The sequence below is a fragment of the Schistocerca americana genome, chromosome X (assembly GCF_021461395.2).
Source record: "Schistocerca americana isolate TAMUIC-IGC-003095 chromosome X, iqSchAmer2.1, whole genome shotgun sequence".
Classification (NCBI taxonomy): Eukaryota; Metazoa; Arthropoda; class Insecta; order Orthoptera; family Acrididae; genus Schistocerca; species Schistocerca americana.
Window position 1 is genome coordinate 404,385,556 of NC_060130.1, and position 25,026 is coordinate 404,410,581.

The window sequence follows — 25,026 nt, forward strand, 5'->3', positions numbered from 1 at the left end:
TAAAAACTTGGAGTTCACACATGCAACTGCAATGCAACTGCAGTATGCCACTAGCTGTGACGACACTTTTGTTTCATGTGTGAAACCAGCTTTAAGACCAGTAGCGATCTGCTAGGCCAGTTAAATACGGCGCCTGGAAAACAGCTGTTAAAGTTAATGATTTAGTTAAATCACTATTCTCCTTCAATTAGACGTGGTGTAAACAGTATCAGTCTAATATTTATACATATCCTTCACTGTACAAAAAGCCACTCTGTCCATATTAGCTGAAAACTTGAAAAAACAAGAAGAAACCTGACAGTCCAAGCACGTTTCAAAACCGGTTGCATTAACATGGCAGTAAAAATCGATTGCGGTATTGGAAAGCCAGCAACCAGAAGCGGATTTCTAGAATCTATTTTGAAGTGTTTACAGGAGTTTTGGGAGCCCCATGTATCAGGGGTGATACTGGCCATTCCTACTCTCGCAGCATGGAGGTGGGCTCACACATGCCACTGGCAATTCAATGGCCATTGAATAGCATGTCATAAACTACGATTTTTTAAAATTTTACATCTCTAGTTCTGTAGGATGAAACTGAGGAGCAAATCTTCAAGGTCATGGAACGTGTCAGTATGTGAAATTACAAAATAAGAGAAATAAAAGATTAAATGAAAAGTCGTAAGTTTTAGTAAACACATCACCTTAATTTTTCAAGGAACTCCTAGACAGAGTGGAAGGAGTGACCCATGAGGAAAATCATCAGTTTCGATTTGAAAGCGCATAGATTACTGCTAAGAGCTTTGAATTCTTGTGGCAGCTAGTTGAAAACGGATTCAGCAGTATACTGCACACCTTCTGCGCATGAGTCAAGGAAGTGCGATCCAAATGCAGACCGGATTTCTACCTAGTATGAACTGAATGAAGGCTGCTAATTCTTGGCAATAGGTTGATATTGTTAACATGAAACGACAGTAAAGAATGTATATATTGAGAGGCCAATGTCAGAATATTCAGACTACTGAGCAAGGGTCAACTTGCATCACTTATTGCCCAAACTGCCCATTTTAGAGCCAAAAATATCCCTTGAGAATGGGAAGAGTTACCCCAAAATATAATACCACACAACATAAGCGAATGAAAATAAGCAAAGTACACTATTTCTCGTGTTAAAAGATCACTTACTTCAGATACCATTCAGACAGTAAAAATGGCAGCATTAAGTCTTAGGACAAGATCCTGAATGTGGACATTCCACAACAGTTTATATCTATCTGAACACCTAGAAATTTAAACTGTTCAGTTTCACTAATCACATGCCCACTCTGTGAAATTAAAACGTTATGTTTTGTTTAATTGTGTGGTAGAAACTGTAAAAACTGAGTTTTACTGTGATTTAGCGTTAGTTTATTTTCTACAGGCCATGAACTTATGGCATGAACTGCACTATTTGAAACCGAGCCAATGTTGCAAACAACATCCTTTACTACCAAACTAGTGTCATCAGCAAAGAGAAAATATTTTAGAGTTACCTGTAATGCTAGAGGGCACATCATTTACATAAATAAGGAACAGGAGTGGCCCTAACACTGATCCCTGGGGCACCCCCCACTTGACTGTACCCCACTCAGACCCCACATCATACCCATTCTGAACACCGTGAATAATGACCTTTTGCTGCCTGTTGTTAAAGTAACAGGTGAAGCAATTGTGAGCTATTCCCTGTATTCCATAATTGGGTACTTATTTCTATTCTTCTGACTGGAGCGCCATCTGTGACGAAACGATGAAAATGCTTCATACAAAACGGATGTAAATTTTGCTGTAGAATCTTAATCTGCAATTAAAAACGGTGGTTTCCCCTCCCACGCACGGTGTGGGGTGGCAGGTCGATTGTGGTATCGTCGGATGTTCGCCTCTGAGACAAACAAACAAATTGGAATTATAATATTTTTGATCCGATGTGTAGTTTTCGAGACATTTCAATGTCTTCAGTTAAAAATGAACACCCTGTTTATTCATGTGCAACACATTTTACGTTCGTCTGTGCCTATATTTTAGTTAATCAACGAGTCGACCTTGTATATTTTAACTTATACAACTGACGATCTGTTTTTTTATGTTTTAAAATATTTACTCTCATGTTGCTGAAGAGCGGCAAATTGCGTCCGCAGACAGCTCACCCCTGTCCCTGATTATGCGGGGGGGGGGGGGGGGGGGCTGAAATAACAAATAGGCAGTCTTTTAAAACAAGTCGACAGATGCAACGCTAGCGTGAGATAAGTAACGTCTTTGTTTAAGTGCTTTGAAAGTCAGATGAGTTAGCGGCTCGATAAAGCCTAGTAGGCACTAGGCCGTAAGACAGAAGTCAGTGAGATTTAGTGTGTCTGTGCGTGAAGTAGCTGGGAAATGTTTCGCATTGCTTTGTTGGTAATTTTAGTTATAGGAGCGTGTTCGGCAGAACTTCACAGGTGAGACATCTCCTCTTCTGCTGAATTGTTGTATCAGTCGCGCAGTTGAAGTTATTACCGAAATCCTCAGTCCAGTAGCTGCAAGTTTTATTTGGTTGACATTTAGGGAATCTTCAGATATTAAGATTGTTTTCATAGCAAGAGCTTTGTGGCAGATGTCAGAGTTTTAGAAGCAGATGTGTATTTTCAAATGTCGCTGACTGAGATGTACATGTTCAAACAAGTTTGTGTGGGGGAAAAAAAAAAAAAAAAAAAAAAAAAAAAAAAAAAAAAAAAAAAAAAAAAAAAAAATCGATCTCGACAATAGCAGACAAAACACCTCCAAGCAATAGCTACCTAACTTGTCTCACTAAATTCTCGATTACTTTAATCATTATTATTCTAGTATTTCGTAATACGTTCTTCTAATGTTTCATAGAAACTATTAGGAAAAGTGTAGCTTTAAGAGAGAAAATGTTGTAGAGTGTGGTGAAGGGGAGATTCCATTTCTTTGTTTTTCCATGAATACCAAGGCTGAAAATTAAGATACACTTTGGAAAGGAATTTTAAGTGTCATCTTTAGCAATGGATGTAACGTTCTGCTTCTCTTGGGATAATAACTGACTGAGCATTCCTGGGCTGCAGAATTGTGCATTAGCATGTCATGCTAGTACAACATACCATCTGTGTGCTGTATAGAAAGTGACTCATAAGTTTTAGCAATCATTTGGCTCTTTCAGATTGTGCTTAGGCACTGCATACATGAAACTACAAATGCATGACTAAAGCATAGTTACTGTAAAAATAACTAATTTTGGACTTATAGTAACAACTATTTGTATCTGTAAAGAATAATCTTGGATCACAAAAGTGTGGTTAGAACTGCCTGTGGTGTCAGTTTGGGAACTCGGTGCAGGTTTCGTAGGGTTCTGATTGCCATCTGTGTAGATTTACATATACTTCCCCATGCACTGTAGTATTATTTATTTGTGTATACTAGGGTGCCATAAGCATTTTGTGTGTGTGTGTGTGTGTGTGTGTGTGTGTGTGTGTGTGTGTGTGTGTGTGTGTGTGTGTGTGTGTGTGTGTGTGTGTGTGTGTGTTCTTTATATGTATCAGGATTCTGGGATGATTGACTCATCCCATGACATGTGCTGTATGGAACACAGTACTTTCAGAAAAGTTGCCCATAAGCCTATGTCAAATGGTAATTAAAACAGTCACCAGTCCATTCAAGATTATTTGCATGTGCTTGACAATGGTGAGATAGTTAGTTGAAAATATTTATGCCTTTTTTATGGTGGTTTCACAGTCAGGAATAGATTATTGGCACAAGTTGCGTGTGTAGTCCATTCAGAATATTGTCTGTTGTGTAACAGGAACTGTATTTAGGAATTACTTTGTAAGTGGAACTATCAAGCAGAAATGTTCTAGTATTCTTAGAGAGAACATTTTAAATAGGTAGATGTGTGGAAAGATCATTGTTGATATTTTGTGCCTGTAGGGAGGGGGGAGAAGAAATTTCATGGCTAATTTTCTGTATTAAAGGGTGCCCCTCTACAAAATAAAGACAGCCCGCAGATCTCTGCAGGAAGTAGGTACAGAGGTACAGCAAGTGCGGCGAAGGTATGGTGGTCCGACTCCAGAGCCACTTTCTAACTACCTTGATGTAAGTACTCAGTTTTGCCATTAATATATTTTTTAACAATTGACACATATGGAAACATGTTATTGCTACTGAATGGATTAGCACAATGGTTGAGATACAGATCATATTTGTAGAAAGTAGAGAAATGCCAATAAAAAATATTTCGGTGAGTACAGTTTGGTCAAGCTTTTTACTGTAGTGCCAGTAGCAGAAAAAATTTGAACGTGATTGAAGATGTTTGTCTCAAAGCACTGACAATATTTCCACATGTCACATCTGCTGTAATGTAACTACAAAATATGGATAATTGTGTGTATATTGCAGGAGGCAGTTGGTGCTGCCTTCCCTTCACTGCTCCTGCCCCCATGGCAGTACTAATATGGGTACAAGGCATGGCACCTGTTGTTCCCTGCAGCCTTAGACATCTTTTCATTGGACAGAATTCATTTGGTAGTGCTGCTGCATGTATTTGTGAGGCAATTGAATAAGAACTGGAAAGAAGGAAAATAACTTGCTAAACAAGTGCCATGTTCGTGTACTGAAATGCAAATTGAAATAGGATGTGGAATTTTCTGACTTTTTTTTTTTTTAAATCCTGTTCATGTAAAATGTGCAATATCAGAGTGAATGCCAATGGTTAATTTCACATGCACAATGTGTGGTATGGGATGTCAGTGATTCTCCTTTCGTGACGTCAATGGTGACAATAAGTTGTATTACATAATCTCCAGAGTTCTGCTACAGGGTAGCTATATAGAAACTGATCCATATTGTAGCCTGACATAAAGGTGAACATGGAAAGTGGTAGAGTATAAACTGTTCAAAACAAAAAAATTGGAAAGAAGCTACAGTTACAGAACATGTTGGGAAGGTAGAGAATTCTCATGAAAATTGAATTTGCTAGGGAAGAGAAGGGAATCCTTAGTCTGGGAGGGGATGGGTGGTTGAAATGTTGGAGGGTGAAAAGAAATGGGTCTTCATTTTACTACAAATTGCTTGGAGATTGTACCAATTCAAATTTTTTGCTTTGAGCCACACGTTGTGATTTTACAATGTGAAGCACATAAGCAGTTGAAGTGGCACATTATTAAATGTTGTGTGTTTCTCACTAACTGGCACAAACACATGCTGTTTATTCCGATTTCAGAACATGTCAGGTGGGAACCTAAAAGCAGGTCAATTGTGTTTATAATCTTCATTCTCACAAATATTTGGCAATTTTTTCCAAATAAGGCAAGATTTCTTCTAGGGTTCATTTTTTGGTACTGCCTGGTCTGTTTTAGCTGTATAGCCCAGTACAAGTTGTTGACTCCTTGTTCAATTATTTATGTAATTTTACATGTGTAGTGACATTTGTTTCAGGATTTTTTCAGTCTGTGTACTTGAGCAGTATAGCTCAATTGGGATTACCAAAAGTTGAGATTCAACCTATCTGCTTTGATGTGTGATGTCATCAAGGTGGCAAACACTCACACTTCAAGTAATGTAATACAGCGATTGTGGTGTCATTTACTATTAAACACGTGAACAAACAAAATAATACACAAAATATTTGACTCCAACAATAGAATGAAAGTAATGGCACAACTGTGGGAAGTAGGGGTTTTTGGGTGACAACAAACTGAATGTACAACAGTAAGAATGACACCACTCAAAAACAAATGTTGTTTTCTTCAGTCCGAAGACTTATTTGACACAGCTCTCCATGCTACTATACACTGTGCAAAAGTCTTAATCTCCAAATAACTTCTGCAACCTACATTCATCTGAAGCCTGCCCCCCCCCCCCCCCCCACACTCTCTCTCTCTCTCTCTCTCTCTCTCTCTCTCTCTCTCTCTCTCCCTCCCCCCCCCCTCCACCCTTCCCTCACCCCCTGTTCCCTCCCTCCAGTACATAACAGGTGATCCCATGATGTCTGAAAATTGATCATACTGACTGATCCCTCTTCTACACATTATGCCACAAATTCCATTTCACCCCAGTCCCATTCGGTACTACGTCATGAGTTACACACGGAGTAAGGTGGTGCAATGGTTAGCACACTCGTGAGGACAACGGTTTAAACCCATGTCCGGCCATCCAGATTTAAGTGTTCTGTGATCTCTGTAAATCAGTTCAGGCAAATGGCAGGATGTTTTCTTTGAAATGGCATGGCCAACTTCCTTGCTCAATCTGAGCTTGTGCTCCACCTCTAATGACCTCAATGATGGGACTTAAAAACATGTGTAGTGCAGCATTAAAAGAAGAAGGAAAAAAAAAATCTGCTCAATCTGTTTATTCACATTTCACTTCCATATCAGGCTACGCTTCAAATACTGTACCTTCAGAAAAGACTTACTAAAACTTAAATCTATATTTGATGTTAACAAATTTCTCTTCAGAAACACTTTACTTGCTGTTGCCAGCATACATTTAATATGCTCTCTACTTCAGCCCTCATCAGTTATTTTGCTGCCCAAATAGCAAAACTCCTCTACTACTTTTAGTGTCTTATTTCATAAGGTAATACCCTGAGCAACATGTGATATGACTAAATTCTTTATCTTAAAAAATACATCCTGTGTGTATATGAGCACAACAATACCTCAGAGTTAGATAAGTTACACATAAGATTACACCCTAACAGCTTATTCACACAGAACTAATATGGAAAACATTGAGACATGTAGAATTTGCAGTGATAAACACACACAGTGTGTGCTTGTGAATTAATATTGCAAAAACATTTCACTTTTAATTGTAATTGTATGTAGATCCCCACAAGGAAATTTTGAACTGTTTATGAGGAATCTCGGTTCCTTACTATGCTGTCTGTCAGACAGGAGCAAGCTGTTAAGTATCTGGTGACTTTATTGTAGATTTTCCAACAGGTTGAGATAGGAAGATGATATGCAAACTTTATTTGGATCCTACAATTTGATGTCAGTAATTAACTTTCCAACACAGGCAGATAAAGACACTAGGACAGGAACTGATAATGTTTTCTTTGTTGAACCTCGAAAGCAAGAAAATAACTGTTTACCCGGTAAAAAATGCTCACTCTGGTCATGATGCACAGTTAAGATAAAGAAGAGTTCTTACAGTACAGGTAGTCCTAAGTGAAAACCAGTTAGAATAATTGACTCCAGGGCAAATGTTTTCACGAACATTTGGCAAGAGATGATGTGGGATACAATTTATAATGTAAGAACTTCTGACATAAAATTTAATCTGTTCTGCGATAAATTCGTTTCATTATTTGAAAATGGAATAAGCCAGACAGAAAGGATGTTACACACATTAAAAAAAAAAAAAAAAAAACATGGTTCACTATAGGGGACTGAAGTATCTAATGAAAGGAAAAGTGGAATGTATCAGTTGGCAAGACCAAGTAGAGATTCTGCAGCAGGTGCACACTACAAAAACTACTCAAAATTTCTTAAAGGTTATTAAAAAAAATAAAGGAACATGGACATAGTCAGAAGTCAGTAATTCCAACTGTGAACTTAAGACTATGTAGAATGTAGTGAAGAAAGATAAGACCACCAACCAAAGAACAGGATAACATCACTATTGAACCAAACAAAAGGACTATAAATCATGAATCACAGATAGCAAATATCTATCATTTCTTAAATATCATAGAAAGTACAGGGACACACAGAGAAAAATCACAGCAGTATGTTGAAAAAGTAGCTGTCATAAAATTGAATCATAAGAATGTATCAGCTACTTCTGAAATTGAGAATATTGTACATTCTCTCAAAAGTAAAGTGTCCCCTGGTTAAGGTGTTTCCAATAGAACACTAAAGATTGTTCCCATATAATAAGCCCTGTGTGACCTGGAATAAATAATTCATTACCAATTTTGGCATTTTTCCGGAGAGACTGAAATATACTATTGTTGAAACATCTTTTTAAGAAGGGTAATAGGAGATGTCTTCAGGCAATATAGGGTAGACACTTCAAAATTCTAGAGTTTCCCTGCTGATGAGAATTTAAACTGGAAAAGCACATTTTGGAATCCTTATAACAACTTAAGTCAGCCACATTTGCACTTAGAACACAGACTACTGAATTAGCCTACTGCCGCAGACATATATTGCATGTAAGGACCACAAAGATAATAGAAATTAGGGGTCATACAGAGGCATCTAGATGATTACTTTTCCCTTGCCCTATTTGAGAGTGGAACAAGTAAGGAAATCACTAGTTGTGGTACAGGGTATCATCTTCCATGCACCATACAGTGTTATGCAGTGGGTCTGTGTAGATATAGTCATTGTAAATCTTGGAAGAGAGAAATCACCAAGTTGACATTTTGCATATTTTTATTTAGTAATGTCATATAGAATAATGTTCTGGGGCAACTTATCTTTGTCTTCATTGCTCAAAAATGTTTTGTGATGCTCACCCACAATCGTCTCGTAAACATCTGTTTAAAGATTTAGACATTCTAATTACTGCTTCACACTATATTTATTCCCTCATTAAGTTTGTTGTAAATAATCCACTACACTTGAAAAGGAACAATGATGTACATAATTACAATACCAGGAGGAAAAATGATGTCCATTACTACACATTAAGGTTATCTTTAGCACAAAAAGGAGTGCACAATGCTGCAACAAAAAATTTTATGACTTACCTAGTGATATGAAGTCTGGCAGACAACAAAGTAAAATTTGAAAGCAAACTGAAAAAGTTTTTCTGGCAATTGTTAAAAGGGGATGGTGAGCATAGGCCACAATGTGGTGGGAAAGACTATTAATTACTACACAGACTAAAGATCAGTAAAATCCAATCTGACCGCATGGAAATGAGCAAATATACCAATGTAAAGAGAAAATTAAGGCAGGTAGGAGAGTCTATATGCACCCCCAATCAGTCTTAGTTTTTAAAGTTAGTCAACATCAAAATTTTTATAAAGATTCATAAACTGGTACATTGGGCAAGTTTTGCAAACCATGTCTCAGTGGATAGCACTTCAGAATCTCTATCAGAGCATGCTATCAGAAGTATGATAGTTAATAGGATTTGAAATATAAGCCAGTGTGTGCATTCATTATACAAAAGCATAAACTTTATGTAAAATCTGTAAATAAATAAAATTAGTTGTTGTATGCTACACTAGGCTAAGATAGCTTCCAGTAAATGTTTTTTATATTGTTTTCAATTATTTGATAACAGATGTGTTTCAGATCCCTCACTGATAAAACTGGTAATATCTCTAGGGCCAGTCTAGTGAGCACAGCATTGTAAAGCTGAGGAAATTCTGCTCCAGATTCTGTTGCATGGATGATTATTGTTTGATACATGTTTATGGAAATTTGCCACAACAGAATAGAAATTATTACAAAAGAGGTGGCCATCTTGGCTCTTGGTCAGTTATCATTGAGCTATAGTAGATGTAGGGCCTATGCTGGTATGCACGAGTCACTTTATGAAAGTGTTGGAATTTTCCAGAGTTCAATTTTGGGACTTTAAATAATTTCTCAGTGACAGTGCTGTGGACTTGCAGTCTTGGTGAGGTTTTCATGCGAGATGCTTTTGCCATTTTAAGTTGGGCTCTGCATTCATTGAATTTGTAAACTTTGGTGAGTTAACTTGAAAGGGACTTGAAACATTAGATAGCAAGCAATAATATTGAGGTTTATTTCCAGTTAACTTTCCTGTCCAAACTACTATAAACTCTACCAAAAGATTTAATATTCTCAAAGATGTTCTTGTGCTACAGATGATGTTCACAAGATGTCCAAACAGGATGTCACTGCATGAATTGAAGTCCATGGTGTTTTCACACAAAGAACTGCAGAGATTTAAGCCCCATCATACAGGAAAAGTACAACAGCTGTTGTAGTAACAAACTGTCAAGTTAATGTGGTTAAACTAGATTTTTTGACATCTTGGAACATTGTTTGATCCTAACTGTGGACTTGCATTTAATTTGCGATAGTTAACTTGATGGTACTTGTCATACGCTAAGGTGATGATGCCTTTAGTAACTGTATCAAAACGTATGTTCTATTATTGTGTGAATTAAGAAACTATATTATACCTTTAAACTTTATTTCGTGTGTGTGTGTGTGTGTGTGTGTGTGTGTGTGTGTGTGTGTGTGTGTGTGTGTTTTATCAAATTTTACATAAATTATAATAATCCGGCCTGAATTTTATTTAAATTTTTGTAATCTGTAAGATGATTAATGAGGTGATAGGACAGGAGTGTGGTTGTCCTATAGGCACCAAAACGTAGCCAAATAACTTTAAAAATCAACCAAACATATTAAATTAATTTTGACTTTGAAACATACAGTAATAGAGAGTAGAAGCACTCTGGTATGTTGCACGTGGTTGGTCTCATCTGAGATTAATAACTTGTAGAGATAATCAGACATGTATGTCATAAGCTGCAGATAAATTTTCAGTGTGATTAGATAATTGCCATAAAATAGTTTGTCAACTTGAGTTTGTTTTATATGCTTTCTGTGTTGTATCTGTGACTTTGAAGAAATATACCTAATATCGCTTGTAAATTTTTCAGGCCCAATACTATGGACCAATAAGCATTGGTAACCCACCACAGAAGTTTAGAGTAGTGTTTGATACAGGATCTTCAAATTTGTGGGTACCATCAAAGAAATGTCATGTTACAAGCATTGCATGCTGTAAGCTGTCACTTATTTCTCTTCATTCCACCCAGTCTCTGTAATGATGCAGCTTTAAGTAATATGTAATTTTTCTCATTCCAGTGCTGCATAACAAATATGATCATGGGCTGTCCAGCACATACCAGCCAAATGGAACAAAGTTTGAAATACAGTATGGTTCTGGAAGCCTTTCTGGCTATTTGTCTACTGATACAGTGCAGGTAAATTTTTTAACTTATCTTGATGGAATAAGTAATTTTCTGTAACATATACTGCATAATTGGGTGTATCTTTCTCAGCAATGGTAATTAAGTTAGGTGAAACCTGAACTAGTTTCATAAAGTTTGAATCAAGTGAGGAAAACCATGTTATTCTTTCAGAACAAAAACACATTTGGGAGCCAGGAGTAAAATTTTCAGTAACCAATCACAGGTGTTAGAACATGAACAGTGCACTCAAATCTGAGCATTATATAGCACTTTGGAATGGTTTCACTGTGTTGAATATGGTAAAATGGAAATGAGCATTTGGTGTCATTGTCTGGGAGACCCCTTACAGGGCATTTTGAGTATGGTGTTTTCGATGAAGTCATAGGAACTGTCCCAGTTGCTAGCCTGTCAAATTTTGACAAGAATTGTTAGTAGCTGTGGACCTGGCTGAATGATTGGAAATGCCTATAGACAAGAAAGCATTCTGCAGTTAAATCAGTTGCTAGGAACTCACAAAATCTGAGTTGGTTGTGAACCCACATGAAATGGTGAAGGCTGGTCTAGAGACAACTGAATGAGGCATATCAGCAGGTCTTAAATTTCGTAGTTGGACTTCGTTGTTGTAATGCAGGTATGTGTGATTTTATTGCAGCAGCTTTGCTGTAGTAATTGTGAATCAGCAGTTATAGCATTCAAATTTACAAAGCCCAATCTGGTGCCACACTATACCTTTATCTACCGAGCGAGGTGGCGTAGTGGTTAGACACTGGACTCGCATTCGGGAGGACGACGGTTCAATCCCGCGTCCGGCCATCCTGATTTAGGTTTTCCGTGATTTCCCTAAATCGCTCCAGGCAAATGCCGGGATGGTTCCTTTCAAAGGGCACGGCCGACTTCCTTCCCTGTCCTTCCCTAATCCGATGAGACCGATGACCTCGCTGTCAGGTCTCCTTCCCCAACCCAACCAACTATACCTTTATCTAAACTACTACTCTGCAATTTGCACTTAAATCCTTAGCAGAGAGCTTATTGAACCATTTTCATTTCTCTCACATCCTACTCTCGAACAGTGTACAGGAGAAGTGAACATCTAAATTTTAGGTTGAGTAAAAAGTACACCGTTGTTTATCTACTTATTTTTGTTTATTTCAATCTAGTTTTCAGCTTATTGCGCCATCTTCAGGAAGCAACTGACTAGCGTCTGGAATGGATATTAGTTTTTGGCTACCAAGCATTATAAGCAAAGATTCAATCCACCACTTGCATACAGTGTTGTGCATCAAACTCGTCTTAATGTTGAAATCACACTTTACACAGTGGGAATTTAACTAGTAATATTGTGTAGTTTATGTATTGTGCTTAACATCTTCCATTGTATAACATGTAATTCCAACATTAAGACAAGTTTGATGCACAACGCTGTATGCAAGTGGATTTTCTTTGCTTATAATGTTTGGTAACAAAAAACTAGTGTCCTTTTCAGACACTAGCCAATTGTTTCCTGAAGATGGCCCAATAAGCCAAATGCTAGTTTGAAATAAACAAAAACCAGTGGAACAAAACAGTGTACTTGTTGTTAAACCTTAAATATGGAATTGTTCTATCAAGAAGTAATGTAAGAATGCATAAAGAACACTTATTTTTGTGAGAGCTCTGATTCCTTCCTATGTGGTCAGGAGTTGTCAAAATACTTCCACATTTTCATGGAAAAATCTCTCCCCTCCAAAAAAACGAATTTGATTCAATGATTGCCTCACGTTTTTACATATATTGCCTGAGGCAACTATTCAATGGCACTTATACCAGCAAGAGATACACTTATCAAGGTTGTCTGTTCATACTTGCACGCATATGATCTGCACGTATCAGGGTTGTGCACACCACAGTTGTGTATGGTTGTGGAGTTACCCTCAAGTAGTATGGATTTTGAACCCATGAATTGGAATGTATGTTGCCATTGCCATATAAATTGATTTATGGTGCTGTGACATGCCAAAGAAAACAAACATTAAATTGTTGAGGGGGAATGTAAAATTTCTTACAGTGGATTAGTTTACACGGATAGCCTCCTAGCTTTGCTGCTGCTTATGTGGCAACCATCAAAAAAATCGCTATTGAAAGCTAATACAGCAACCCATAGTGCCCACTGAGATAAGACAAATTACTTATACTTGTAAGTGCATATGCTTGGGGAAAGAAATGCCTGTAACTGCTACAAAAACAACCATGTTTTTTTTTTTTTATCCTCAGACATCTAAATACATGGGGATGCTGAAAGTTCCTCCTCAGCAAACTTTAAATATAGAATTGTTTATAAACTATTGCCATGGAAGTTTTTAAAGATGGAGTCTTACTTGGGGAATTTGCAGTTTCCTGCTTTTCCTCCAAACAATAGTTAGTTCTTTTACAATGGAAGGAGGTGGAGAAATGGACTGAAAACAAGTTTTTAAATCTTTAAATAATGAGTTTTTTCTGTTCACATTTTTGATAAGCAGCTTACCCTGTTGCCACACCAGAAGAGCTGAAAACAAGAGTTCCTCAAAGCACTTGACAATGAGAGCAGACCAATCTCTTGTTCTGAAGTTTTATACAATCTTTGTACAGTCATGGCATGATATGGTTTGCATGATGCCTTACCTGAATACACGTAATGCATTCTACCATAAAGGGAATTAGTGGCAACAGGGGCATTTAGGAACATTCCCTATTTATGTAGAGGCTGGTAAGCAGCCACTGTCCATCACATGACAGCTCATTGTGTAATGGCAGGTGCACCAAACTTACAGTACTGTGACAACCCTTAGTGAAGTTGATACCTATCAGCAGGATAGATGGCGACATATTATTAGGAAAGCAGACAGAGTAACAGGAAAAGGTTAGGGCTAAGATCATGCTATAATCAGTATTTAAATTTTTTTCTTACCACAGAGCAAAAGGTCACAAAAGACTGAAATAACATGAACATTTTATGTTGTCAAAAATTAAATTATTTTTAGACATAGGTTTAGCACATTCTGTACATTTTTCAGGTTGGTGGTTTGGAGGTAAAGAACCAGACATTTGCAGAAGCAATAAGTGAACCTGGTCTTGCTTTTGTTGCTGCCAAATTTGATGGTATCCTTGGAATGGCTTATAGCACCATATCAGTTGATGGTGTGGTACCAGTATTTTACAACATGTTCAAACAAGGATTGGTTTCAGCACCTGTCTTCTCTTTCTATCTAAGCAGGTAATGTCTAGACAACACACAGCTTAGGCTTAAATTTTAAGTGGGAAAGTAACTACTCAGTTTCTTGAAAAAATAATACTGAAAGTGTAGCACAGTGGGTGGGAAAATGATGTATGGGTGTGTCAGTGTGAAACACAGCCATCATGGCAAGGTTTGTCATGCATTGGGGCATGCACATGTGGATTTGCAACAGGCCATTAACAAAGCAAGAAACCCCAGATAATTAAAACTGAACACACGCCATTGAACATTTTGAACCCATTTTAATGATGACTCTCTGGTTGACTTACCAGTTCAATTTCTAAGTGCCCCAAACATTAAATGCAAATTTACCACTGATTTAAAACTGAAATGGGAGATACTGTAATAGATTCCTGCCTTACTGAGAAACATGCTGTAATCTGTATTCTCATGTGATCATTTTGAAAAGTGTTGATTTTTTTTTATCTGAAGATGGTAGCAACCCTTCAATTCATGCAAAAATTCAAATGGCTCTTCTCCATAGAGGAGGTGCAGTGCCACAAAAACTACTGTTTTTGACGGTTGGAGTGAAGGCTGGAAGGGAAAAGTCGGGACAAAAGACAGTGTCTGTCATAATTGTGTCTGTCTGATTCCTGTGTTCACGGATTACTCCCTGTATGCCAGTAGATCATCTGGTCAGTGAAGGCTGCTCTCAACTCTGTTTGTAAATTATAGAACAATTTAGCCTATTGTTTAACATTCATCTGTTTGAATAAGTTTAGAACATCCCCCAGTCCCCTAATTAATTTTGATCCCCTAAAAGTAGGAAGAATGTTGATAGCTTTACACAGTTGTGACAATTACATCTTAATTAAAATTCCTGGCCGTTTGCAAATGTCTGCCCAAGAGGTAGAGCCAGCTGCTACGACCTGAGATCTCTGTGGGAAGCTGTTTACACCTGGCCACCTGGCAGGAGTGGTTACAAATGGCTTAGTGTGAAGCAACCTGAAATTTCATTGCCAATATACTGTACAGCCAAGTGTGTATACACAGTACTTCATCTAAGTAGTATGATGGGTCTGGTTAGTCTATAGTATGAGCAAAGAATTGTGAAATCTGATTCCCTTCCCACACACTGCCCTCCAGATAAGTTACCACTAATGTTTTCACTTGGACAGATCATAAAGATTCATCATTTGGTCACAGTTGCAGCAAGACTATGAGACAGGATATTGTAGCTGGAGGGATTGCTCTCTCTCATATGAGAGACAGCTTATCAGTGAATTTAAAGTTCCAGGCTTCTGATGCTAATTAGCCCACATTTCTCATTTAGGAATCTAACATTGAGAATATTAGTTCTCATATGTTAATTGCCAACAATAAATTTGCAAATTAGTAAAACTTGTTACATGCCATGAACATTAAAGTTTAAGTAGCTATGCTTGCTTACCATTAAGGCTTTATTGATTTGATAATCTTGTTCCATGTTAAGTGTTAAACCTCAAAAAGTGAAGTATGTTTAGTTGAAAATTGCTTTTTTATTTTATTTTTTTATAAAAAAATCGCTCTTTGTCACTGCTTAAAATCTCTTTTTGGGCATAGTTATATGTTTGATGTCTACATTTAATTAAAATAAATTTAAAAATCTGCCAACAAATTTGTAAGGATATAGCTATATTTTCTTTTTGTTTTCAGAGACCCAGATGCGCCATTGGGTGGAGAACTTATTCTTGGTGGTTCTGATCCAAAACACTACAAAGGTGACTTCACATATTTACCAGTGGATCGTAAAATGTATTGGCAGTTCAAAATGGACAAGTAAGGGTCTTAAAATAATCCATTCAGTTACAGAACCTTGTACTATTACCATAATAAATGTAAAATTATAAGACAGGAAAAGTTTAATCAGTTGAGTGTATTTTATAGAGTTATTGTGAATGGAGCCAGTCAGTCAACATTCTGTGCATCTGGTTGTGAGGCAATTGCTGATACTGGCACCAGCCTCATCGCTGGACCACTTAGTGAAATAAAAGACCTCAATAAGGCCATTGGAGCTACACCAATTGTTGGTGGAGAATACATGGTAAGACACTACTTTGGAAGTGTTTTTATAATTTTTTTCTATTATTGTTAAGTTGATTGATCATTCCGCTGTCCCTCTCACCCTTCCCCATTCACCCCCCCCCCCCCCCCCCCCCCTCCCCAAAAAGAAGAAAAAATCCACAGACAGACCAGTTCTCACTCTTCTTTACATTTTGCCTTATTCCAGTAGTAACCATGAAAATAACTTTAAAATTGGCAAGTGCTTTCCAAAAATGTGATGGAAAAAACTGTTTTGAAGGAAATATTTTGTTCTTTTTATAATATTAGCACAGCAAATAGGTGATAACTGTTACTGGGAGGAAATAAATATTTGCAATCCTAAGAAAGCAATACAGTTACAATTACTTTGTGTTCTTGTTAATGTTGAAAAATATTGAAATGGAACATTTTTAATAAAGTTCCTTAATTCATTTTTTACATCATAGTACAGTGTGTTGTATTGTGGCTCTGTGATGTGTGTATCATCACTAAAACAGGTTTGCATAATTTTTTGGTTCCTCATTAATTTGTTACGTAATTAAACAAAATTAGGTTTTTCTGGTAAATATTACACGCTAGTGAATGCGCAGTCCAATGAATGGTGACAAGTTGGTATTCTGTGATCATTTGAGGGTCTCAGCATAGTGGAGGTGAATGCATCGTTGGTGCCACAAAAGAAACCACAAGAATTCAGCATGGACTTGAATTGTTGTACGTTAAGACATCAACAAAAATAATCAGTTTTTGAAAATAAAAGTAATTGGATAGATAAAAAATCTACTCGAAAAGTGGTGGCAGGAGAACGCACACATAAAAAAAGGTATTTAAGTTTGCAAGCTTTGGGAGCCAGGACTGGTGAGGTTTAGGAAAAGGGGAAGAGTTCAGAAAAGTCACACAGAACCCCAGGTCAGGGGAGACTTATCGGATGGAATAAGAAGAAAAGATTGACTGTTGAGAACTGCACCAGGTCCGATTTAAAAACCTGATAGCTTAAAGGTGGAAGATAGGGTAATACGCCAACACACACCCTCTGCATATACCCATTCATCCCAACCGATAACTTGGTTGTAATCATGCCAATATAAAAGTCCCAACAGTGTTTACATAACAGCTGATATGACGTATCATCTCACAGTTGGCTCTTACGTTGATAGTATGTTTTGCCAGTTACAGGGCTGATGTAGATGGTGGTAGGAGGATGCATTGGGAAAGTCTTGCAGCAAGGATGGTCACAGGGGTAGGAGCCATAGAGTAAGGAGATAGATGCAGGAGGAGCATAGGGTCCGACAACGATATTGCGGAGATTGGGAGGGTGACGAAAAGCTATTCTAGGTGTGGTGGGCAAAATCTTGGACAGAATGGGTTTCATTTAAGGGTATGATTTTTTAGTAAGTCACAAAGCATTGTCGAAGTAGCTGATTAGTACATTCAAGACCAGGATAATTCTGTGTGACAAGTGGTGTACTCCAAATTTATGAAGCAGTTACTTCGACAAGGCCATGACTTCATAAAATCGTGCCCTGACAAGAGTTCCTTTGTCAGATTTTGCTCGCCACACGTAAAATATCTTTTTGTTGCCCTGCCAGTCTCTCAAATATCCTTGTCAGACACCATGCTCATTCTACATCCATCTCCCTAGCTCTTACCTCTGTGACAATCCCTGCTGCAAAACAAATAATGGGATTAGTGAACACAGGGTTGTCTTAGCAAGACTGAATACTGTAACTCCCAAATCCACTAAAAAATAAATGGAAATATATGTCTATTCAGAAAAGCAGATAAATATGTGCTCGACGCTTTCCAGAGAGACAATCTCCACTCGTTCCAAATTAATAACGTAAGGGTAGACCAGATGTCCTTGAATTCAAAGAAATAGTATCTACAGCAGTTGAGAGATTTATACCAAATAAATTAACAATAGACAGAGCTGATCCCCCATGGTTAGGGACAGGAAAAATTAGTTTAAACGATAACACAACAAATAATGTGAATTTGGCGGTTTTTATGGGAGTAAAACAAATTCGATGTTTTTCAACAAAATGTTATTGTAAGAAGTGTCTTAAATCTAATGACGTTGGTGACATATTTAATGTCGAAGTGTTCCATGTTCGGCTGTCGCACTACTTTTTAGTCTCGAAGTCACTAGTGTCCTTTAGACTTTCGTGAGTGCATACGAACAACCACTGTGTGAATTTTAATTATTTATTTCTTCTGTGGTCTCAACAGCTCAAGAGTGGTGTGAAGAAGTGCAAAAATGTCAGTAAAATATCTGCAAAATACTGTTATTTTCCTGTTTTACCTTTGGCATTTGTTTTTAAGTAATTATTTGTGTCAATATTTTTTGTTAAAATAATTTTTCTCTACACTTGTCTCATTTTTGACCAACCCTAGCTTAGGAATAGTTGCATTTTCAACACAGCATTGAAAAAATGGTTAAATGTGACAAAAATAGGTAACTGATAATAGAAAAAAGCTTGCCAAAAAAATAACAACGAAAAGTGCAAAAAAATATTTTTTCCTGTCCCTACCCATGGTTCAAAAGTCAGAACACTGTTGCAGAAACAAGAAAAGCGTGCCAAATTTAAATGAACACAAAATCTCCTCCAAGATAGGTGATATTTCCCAGAAGCTCAAAATTTAACACCGTCTTGAATGCAAGGTACTTAAAATAGTTTCCACAATGAAAGTTTCTCAAAAGTAGCAGAAAATCTAGAGATTCTGATCATATGTAAGGTATGCTAGTAGCAAGTGACAATTAATGCCTTCTCTGCATGATAGCAATTGAAATACTATCAATGTCATTACTGCTAGAGCAGAGTTACTAAACACAGCCTTCTAAAACTACTTCACCAAAGAAGTCAAAGTAAATATTCCAGAATTCAAATAGAGATCAGTTGCCACCATGACTAACTTAGAAGTAGATATCGTCAGAATAATGTAGAAACTCTTAATAAAAGCAAAAGTCTTCTTGTCCAGGTTTTTTACCAATTGGGTACCTTTCAGATTATACTGATGTAATAGCTCCATACTCAACCATCATACACAACTGCTCTCTCAACGAAAGACCCATACGCAAGATGGGAAAATTGCGCAGGTCACATAAATACTCTGGAAAGGCTGTAGAATTAATCCACTAAATTACAGGCCCAGATCATTAACATATAGCACAGGATTTTTGGAACCTATATTGTGTTTGAACATCATAAATTACTTTGAGGGGAAAGGTGTGTTGGCACAAAGCACAAATTTAGAAACCATTGCTCTAATGGAACACAACTAGTCCTTGACTCGTACAGTGAGTGCTATCGACAAAGGATTTCAAATTGATTCTGTATTTCTAGATTTCCAGAGAGCTTTTGACACTGCAACTCACAAACAGCTTGTAATCAAATTGCGAAATTGCGTGCTTATGGAATATCGTCTGATTTATGCAACTTGATTCGTGAATTCCTGTTAGAGGGGCCACAGTGAGTAGTAATTGATGGAAAGTTGTAGAGTAAGACTCTCCAGGGGCCTAATGGTTCTTGCATGCATGGTACACACAGGGCCCAAGCTATTGCAGCATATTCTTACTTCCCTGGCTGCATTTCCTTCCCCTGCTCCTCCCTCCCTATTCTTGCTCCTTACCTGTTGCCCCCTTCCTTCCCCCCTCTTGCTTTTAAGATTAGTTCGAGCTGGCTCTCCACCTGGTTCCCTGTATTGCTTGCAATTTTGTTCTTTCTGCCTGTTGTCTTTCATACCTTTTGGCATTAAGGTCTCTGCGTAAGTTTGACCTCCACTTTGAAATTTTCTGTTTTTAGTGTGAGCCATTTGAGGAAGAACTTCCTTCCTAGCATCTATGGTGTGGATTCCTCTCCCCCTTCCTTAAACTCTTCCTTCCTCATTGTAGTCCCCTCTACCCTGTTACGTCACCAGGACGTGTAGCCTGTCAGAGTGGTGGGGCTGTTTGTACTCATTTGGTTCAGCCCCCTGACAACACAAGGATTACACTACTGACACCTGAGCTGTTCCCTCCCCATGTACACCAAGGAGTGATTGCTTGTCTTCTTGAAGCATTGCAACTACCGGCAACAGCTGCTGTGCCAGGCGGTCCTTGCTGTGTCTGGGTGGTGCCAATTTGGGATAGTCCCTGATTGGAGTGGGTGGTATCGGGATGGATGCTGGACACATGAAGTGTATAAAGCTGCAAAAATCTGGCTGGTCTCAAATGGCCGTCTCTTCGAATGGTAAAGGATCATTGAATGCTGCTTCGTATGACCTGGCAGCCTTCCCTTCCACTGCTACACTATGGGAGGAGGGCCAGGATCACTGTCTTGGGATGAAATGCTTTCCCTGCAACCTCATCTGTACTATGACTGATGGGGACACATTCACCGCTACAAGGCCATTGTTTTTTGTGGAGAATATCAAGGATCAGTTTGGAGTCTCTCAGTAAGATGTGGTCGGACTCCCTGTTGGCCACAGCACCTTCTACTACTCAGTGTGCAGCTCTTCGTGCTTGTGATGGTCTTGGCAATGTCCCACTGTGTATTACCCCTCACCAACCTCTGAATATGGTCAAGGGAGTGATTTTTCACAGAGGCCTCATCCTGAAAACTGATGAACTCCAGGCTAATCTAGAGTGACGCAGCATTCATTTTGTTAGACATTTGCAGAAGGGTTGTAAATACAACCACACAGATACCAGAGAACCTTCATTCTGGCTTTTGAGGGAATACGCTCCCAGAGGTGGTGAAGGTAATGTGCCAAAGATATGATGTGGAGCCATACGTCCCACCACTTATGAGGTGCTTTCAGTGCTACTGTTTTCGGCATGTCTTCCCACTGTATGGCGGACCCTATGTGTGGTGGCTGTGGACACCCACTCCATGAGGGTAGCTCCTGTGTCCCGCCACCTGCATGTGTAAATTTTCATGACCGTCACTCCCCTTGCACACCAGGTTGAGTTTACGTGAGTGAGTCCGTCCCTGGATCTCCTGTCTTATGCTGAGGCTCGCCAAAAATATTAGACACACCATCCATTGTCACTTTCTTCTTCAACTTTTGCCTGTGTTACATCCTTTCCCCCACCTACCTCATCCTTAACCGAGCCCCATCCTCATTTCTCTTGCCCGTCCTCTGCAGTTCCCATGACCTCCCCTCCGGGAGCCGCTCCCCCTCCACAGCTGAAGTAGTGCCCCCTTCTTTGGCACCTGCTGGAGATGGGGTTCCTGCCCAGAACTCCTCTCCCCAGCATCTCTCAGGCTGGAAGCGTACTACCACAACTCTTCCACAAGATGCACCATCAGTGCACCCCAGGGTTGCCCTTTTTCTTTCAGTTCCAGATCTTGCACACCCTCTGTGCCCTCTCGTCCACTTCGTCCTCAGAGGTGCAATCTGCCCCCTCGCAACCTGAGTCTGACATCTTATTTATGGTTGTTAACCACATCCTTGACCGTGCCCACCACAGATGGAGTGACATGACCGCCTCTCGGTTTCTTTATATCTAACCTGGACTCTCGCCACACGATCATCCAGTGGAATTGCAATGGATACTTTAGTTACATACCGGGAATAGGTCTTGTTTCCTCCAGTTCTGTGTTCTGTCTTGCTCTTCAAGAAATGCACTTCTGTGATTACCACTCTCGTTCTGTTAGAGCCATGTTGGTCCCTGGGTAGCATTTGGTTGAGTCTGCACTTTGGTTCACTCTGATGTCAATAGGGACTGGATCCCCCTTTGTACCAACTTGGGAGGAATAGTGGTTAGAGTGCAAACGACTTCGGCAATCCTTGTTTGCAATGTCTAGCTCCCTCCAGGTAGGCCACTTCCTTATGTTGAACTGTCTACCGGAATGCAGCAACTCCTGCCCCCTGTTTCTCCTCCTTATGCCCATCATCTATTGTGGGAGATAGCCACTTCAGTGGGTAGGGGTGTCTTAATTGACCAACTTATTGCAGACTCTCTCTCTTCAGTGACGGTTCCCCTACCCACTTCAGTGCTGCTCATGGCACCTTTACTGCTATCTATCTCATGATCTCATCCCCTACTCTCGTGCCTTCCCAACATTGGTCGTCCCATGATCATCTTTGTGACAGTGACCACTTTCTGGTGATTGTCATTCCCCTGCTGTCACCAGGCAGACAGGCCCCCACATTGGGCATTCTGCAAAGGGTGTTACAAAAAGGTACGGCCAAACTTTCAGGAAACGTTCCTCACACACAAAGAAAGAAAATATGTTATGTGGACATGTGTCCGGAAACGCTTACTTTCCATGTTAGAGCTCATTTTATTACTTCTCTTCAAATCACATTAATCATGGAATGGAAACACACAGCAACAGAACGTACCAGCGTGACTTCAAACACTTTGTTACAGGAAATGTCCAAAATGTCCTCCGTTAGCGAGGATACATGCTTCCACCCTCCGTCACCTGGAATCCCTGATGCAGCCCTGGAGAACGGCGTATTGTATCACAGCCGTCCACAATACGAGCACGAAGAGTCTGTACATTTGGTACCGGGGTTGCGTAGACAAGAGCTTTCAAATGCCGCCATAAATGAAAGTGAAGAGGGTTGAGGTCAGGAGAGCGTGGAGGCCATGGAATTGGTCCGCCTCTACCAATCCATCGGTCTCCGAATCTGTTGTTAAGAAGCGTACGAGCACTTTGACTGAAATGTGCAGGAGCTCCATTGTGCATGAACCACATGTTGTGTCGTACTTGTAAAGGCACATGTTCTAGCAGCACAGGTAGAGTATCCCGTATGAAATCATGATAACGTGCTCCATTGAGCGTAGGTGGAAGAAACTAAAATGAGCTCTAACATGGAAATTGAGCGTTTCCGGACACATGTCCACATAAGATCTTTTCTTTATTTGTGTGTGAGGAATGTTTCCTGAAAGTTTGGCCGTACCTTTTTGTAACACCGTGTGTGTGTGTGTGTGTGTGTGTGTGTGTGTGTGTGTGCGTGTGCGTGTGCGTGTGCGTGCGCGTGCGCGCGCGCTATTGTCACCCCTATCCCATGTTCCCCTCATCGACAGGTACCACGGTGGACCAAGGATGTAACAGTTGCTGTCCAGGACCATCGAAGGGCACCACAGTGATTTAAACGACACCCTTCACAACCAAAATCCTCACTTTTAAGTGTCTTCATGTTAAGGCTCTTCATCACAGCTTTGGTCCAAGCTCCATAGGCTTCTGGGCTGCCAGTGAGTCAGCTGTTCAGGGTCTGAACCTCCAAGGTGCTCTGTGCACTTGATTCATTGGTCCTTGCAGAAAACCTCAAGACACTTTGCAACAGCATCGGTGTCCTCTTCCTATCCCACTACTTTTCTCCGGCAGAAATGCCAATTTGAACAGACCCTCCTGTTTCAACCTGCACCACACTGAACCCTTCACTGAATGAGAATTCTTGCAGGCTCTTACCTCGTCAGAGGACATGGCCCCAGGCCCAAATTCCATCCATATCCAGATGATCCAATACTTAGACATTGCCCAGAGGCAATGTCTCCTCGGGATCTTCAACCGCATTTGGCTCGTGGGTGCTTTCCTGTCACAATGGTGAGACAGTATAATTATCCCGTCTTTAAGCCTGGGAAGAATCCAACATCTCTAGATAGCTACCGACTGAGTAACCTGATGAACCAAAGACTGTTTTATTGATGCAACAGATCTACTAATGACTCTGCCCTCACTAGCTCTTCCATCCTTGTTTGGGGTACTGCTGCATGTGTGGGATTCTTACAGATAGGATTATCAGAGTACAAAGAAGGGCAACATGTGTTGTCGTATTGAGAAGTAGGGGGAGAATGTCATGGACATGGTACAGGATTTGGGGTGGACATCATTAAAACAAAGGTGTTTCTTGCTGTTGCGGGATCTTCCCACAAAATTTCAGTCATCAGCTTTCTCCTCTGAATGTGAAAATATTTTGTTGATGCCAGTCTACATAGGGAGAAGCAATCATCATATTAAAGAAGGGAAATCAGAACTTGCGTGGAAAGGTATAGGTGATAATTTTTCCTCACGCAGTTACAGATTAGAATAACAAAATTATTGTGAAGATGGTTTGATGAACCCTCTAACAGGCACCTAAGTATGATTCACAGAATAGCCATGTAGATGTGGATGTTCTATGCACCCTCCTACCACCACCTATACCAGCCCTGTAACTGGCAACACATATACTATCAAAGTAAGAGCTATCTGTGAAGCAACACATGTCATATCAGCTGTTATGTAAACACTGTTCGACCTTTTACATCTGCATGATTACCAAGTTATCAGTTAGAATGAGTGGGCTTAGACAGAGGGTGTAAACTGGCAACATACAGTATCGTATTGCAGAGCATGCTCTAAAACACTAGTCATGACCTTGGTGTCTGTTTCGCATTTGCCATCTGGAGTCTTACACCAGTTTCTCAGAACTTGACACCTGGGAACTGATGCTGCAACATGTCCTTCCTTCGTGCCACCCATCTGGCCTTAATTTACATTAATTTCTTTGGTGTCAACATTTCTTCATAGTAACTATTCCTTTCTTCACTTCCTTTCAGTTTTTTAAATCTTTCATTTTCTGACCTGTCTTTTATTTGCTGTCCCCTTACCACCACTATCAGATACAGTGCACTTACCTTTCTGCTCTTTTTATTTCTTGCACGGTGTATTAGCAATAATCTATGGCTTGCATATTAACCTATCTTCCACTTTTAAGCTCTCAGGTTTTCAAATCTGATCCAGTTCAGTGCCCAACAGTCTGTCTTTCCTTCTCATCCCATCTATCCCTTTTCCTAAACCACACCAGTCCTTTTCCTTCACCTCTCCTCTCTCCCCTTCAACCCTTCTGCCAGGAGGCGGCGCCACTG

General features: G+C 39.4%; 1 protein-coding gene across 1 annotated transcript in view; it reads left to right on the forward strand.

Moving 5' to 3' along the window:
* Positions 1 to 2,287: 2,287 nt before the first annotated feature.
* The window catches only part of LOC124554947 (lysosomal aspartic protease), a 31,561-nt gene continuing 8,822 nt past the window's right edge, over positions 2,288 to 25,026 (forward strand). The window contains exons 1-7 of the mRNA XM_047128646.1: positions 2,288 to 2,450; positions 3,978 to 4,098; positions 10,598 to 10,721; positions 10,806 to 10,924; positions 13,942 to 14,141; positions 15,798 to 15,920; positions 16,029 to 16,185. Coding sequence (XP_046984602.1) covers positions 2,389 to 2,450; positions 3,978 to 4,098; positions 10,598 to 10,721; positions 10,806 to 10,924; positions 13,942 to 14,141; positions 15,798 to 15,920; positions 16,029 to 16,185 — 906 coding nt within the window. The 5' untranslated portion in view covers positions 2,288 to 2,388. The remainder of the gene's footprint in view (positions 2,451 to 3,977; positions 4,099 to 10,597; positions 10,722 to 10,805; positions 10,925 to 13,941; positions 14,142 to 15,797; positions 15,921 to 16,028; positions 16,186 to 25,026) is intronic.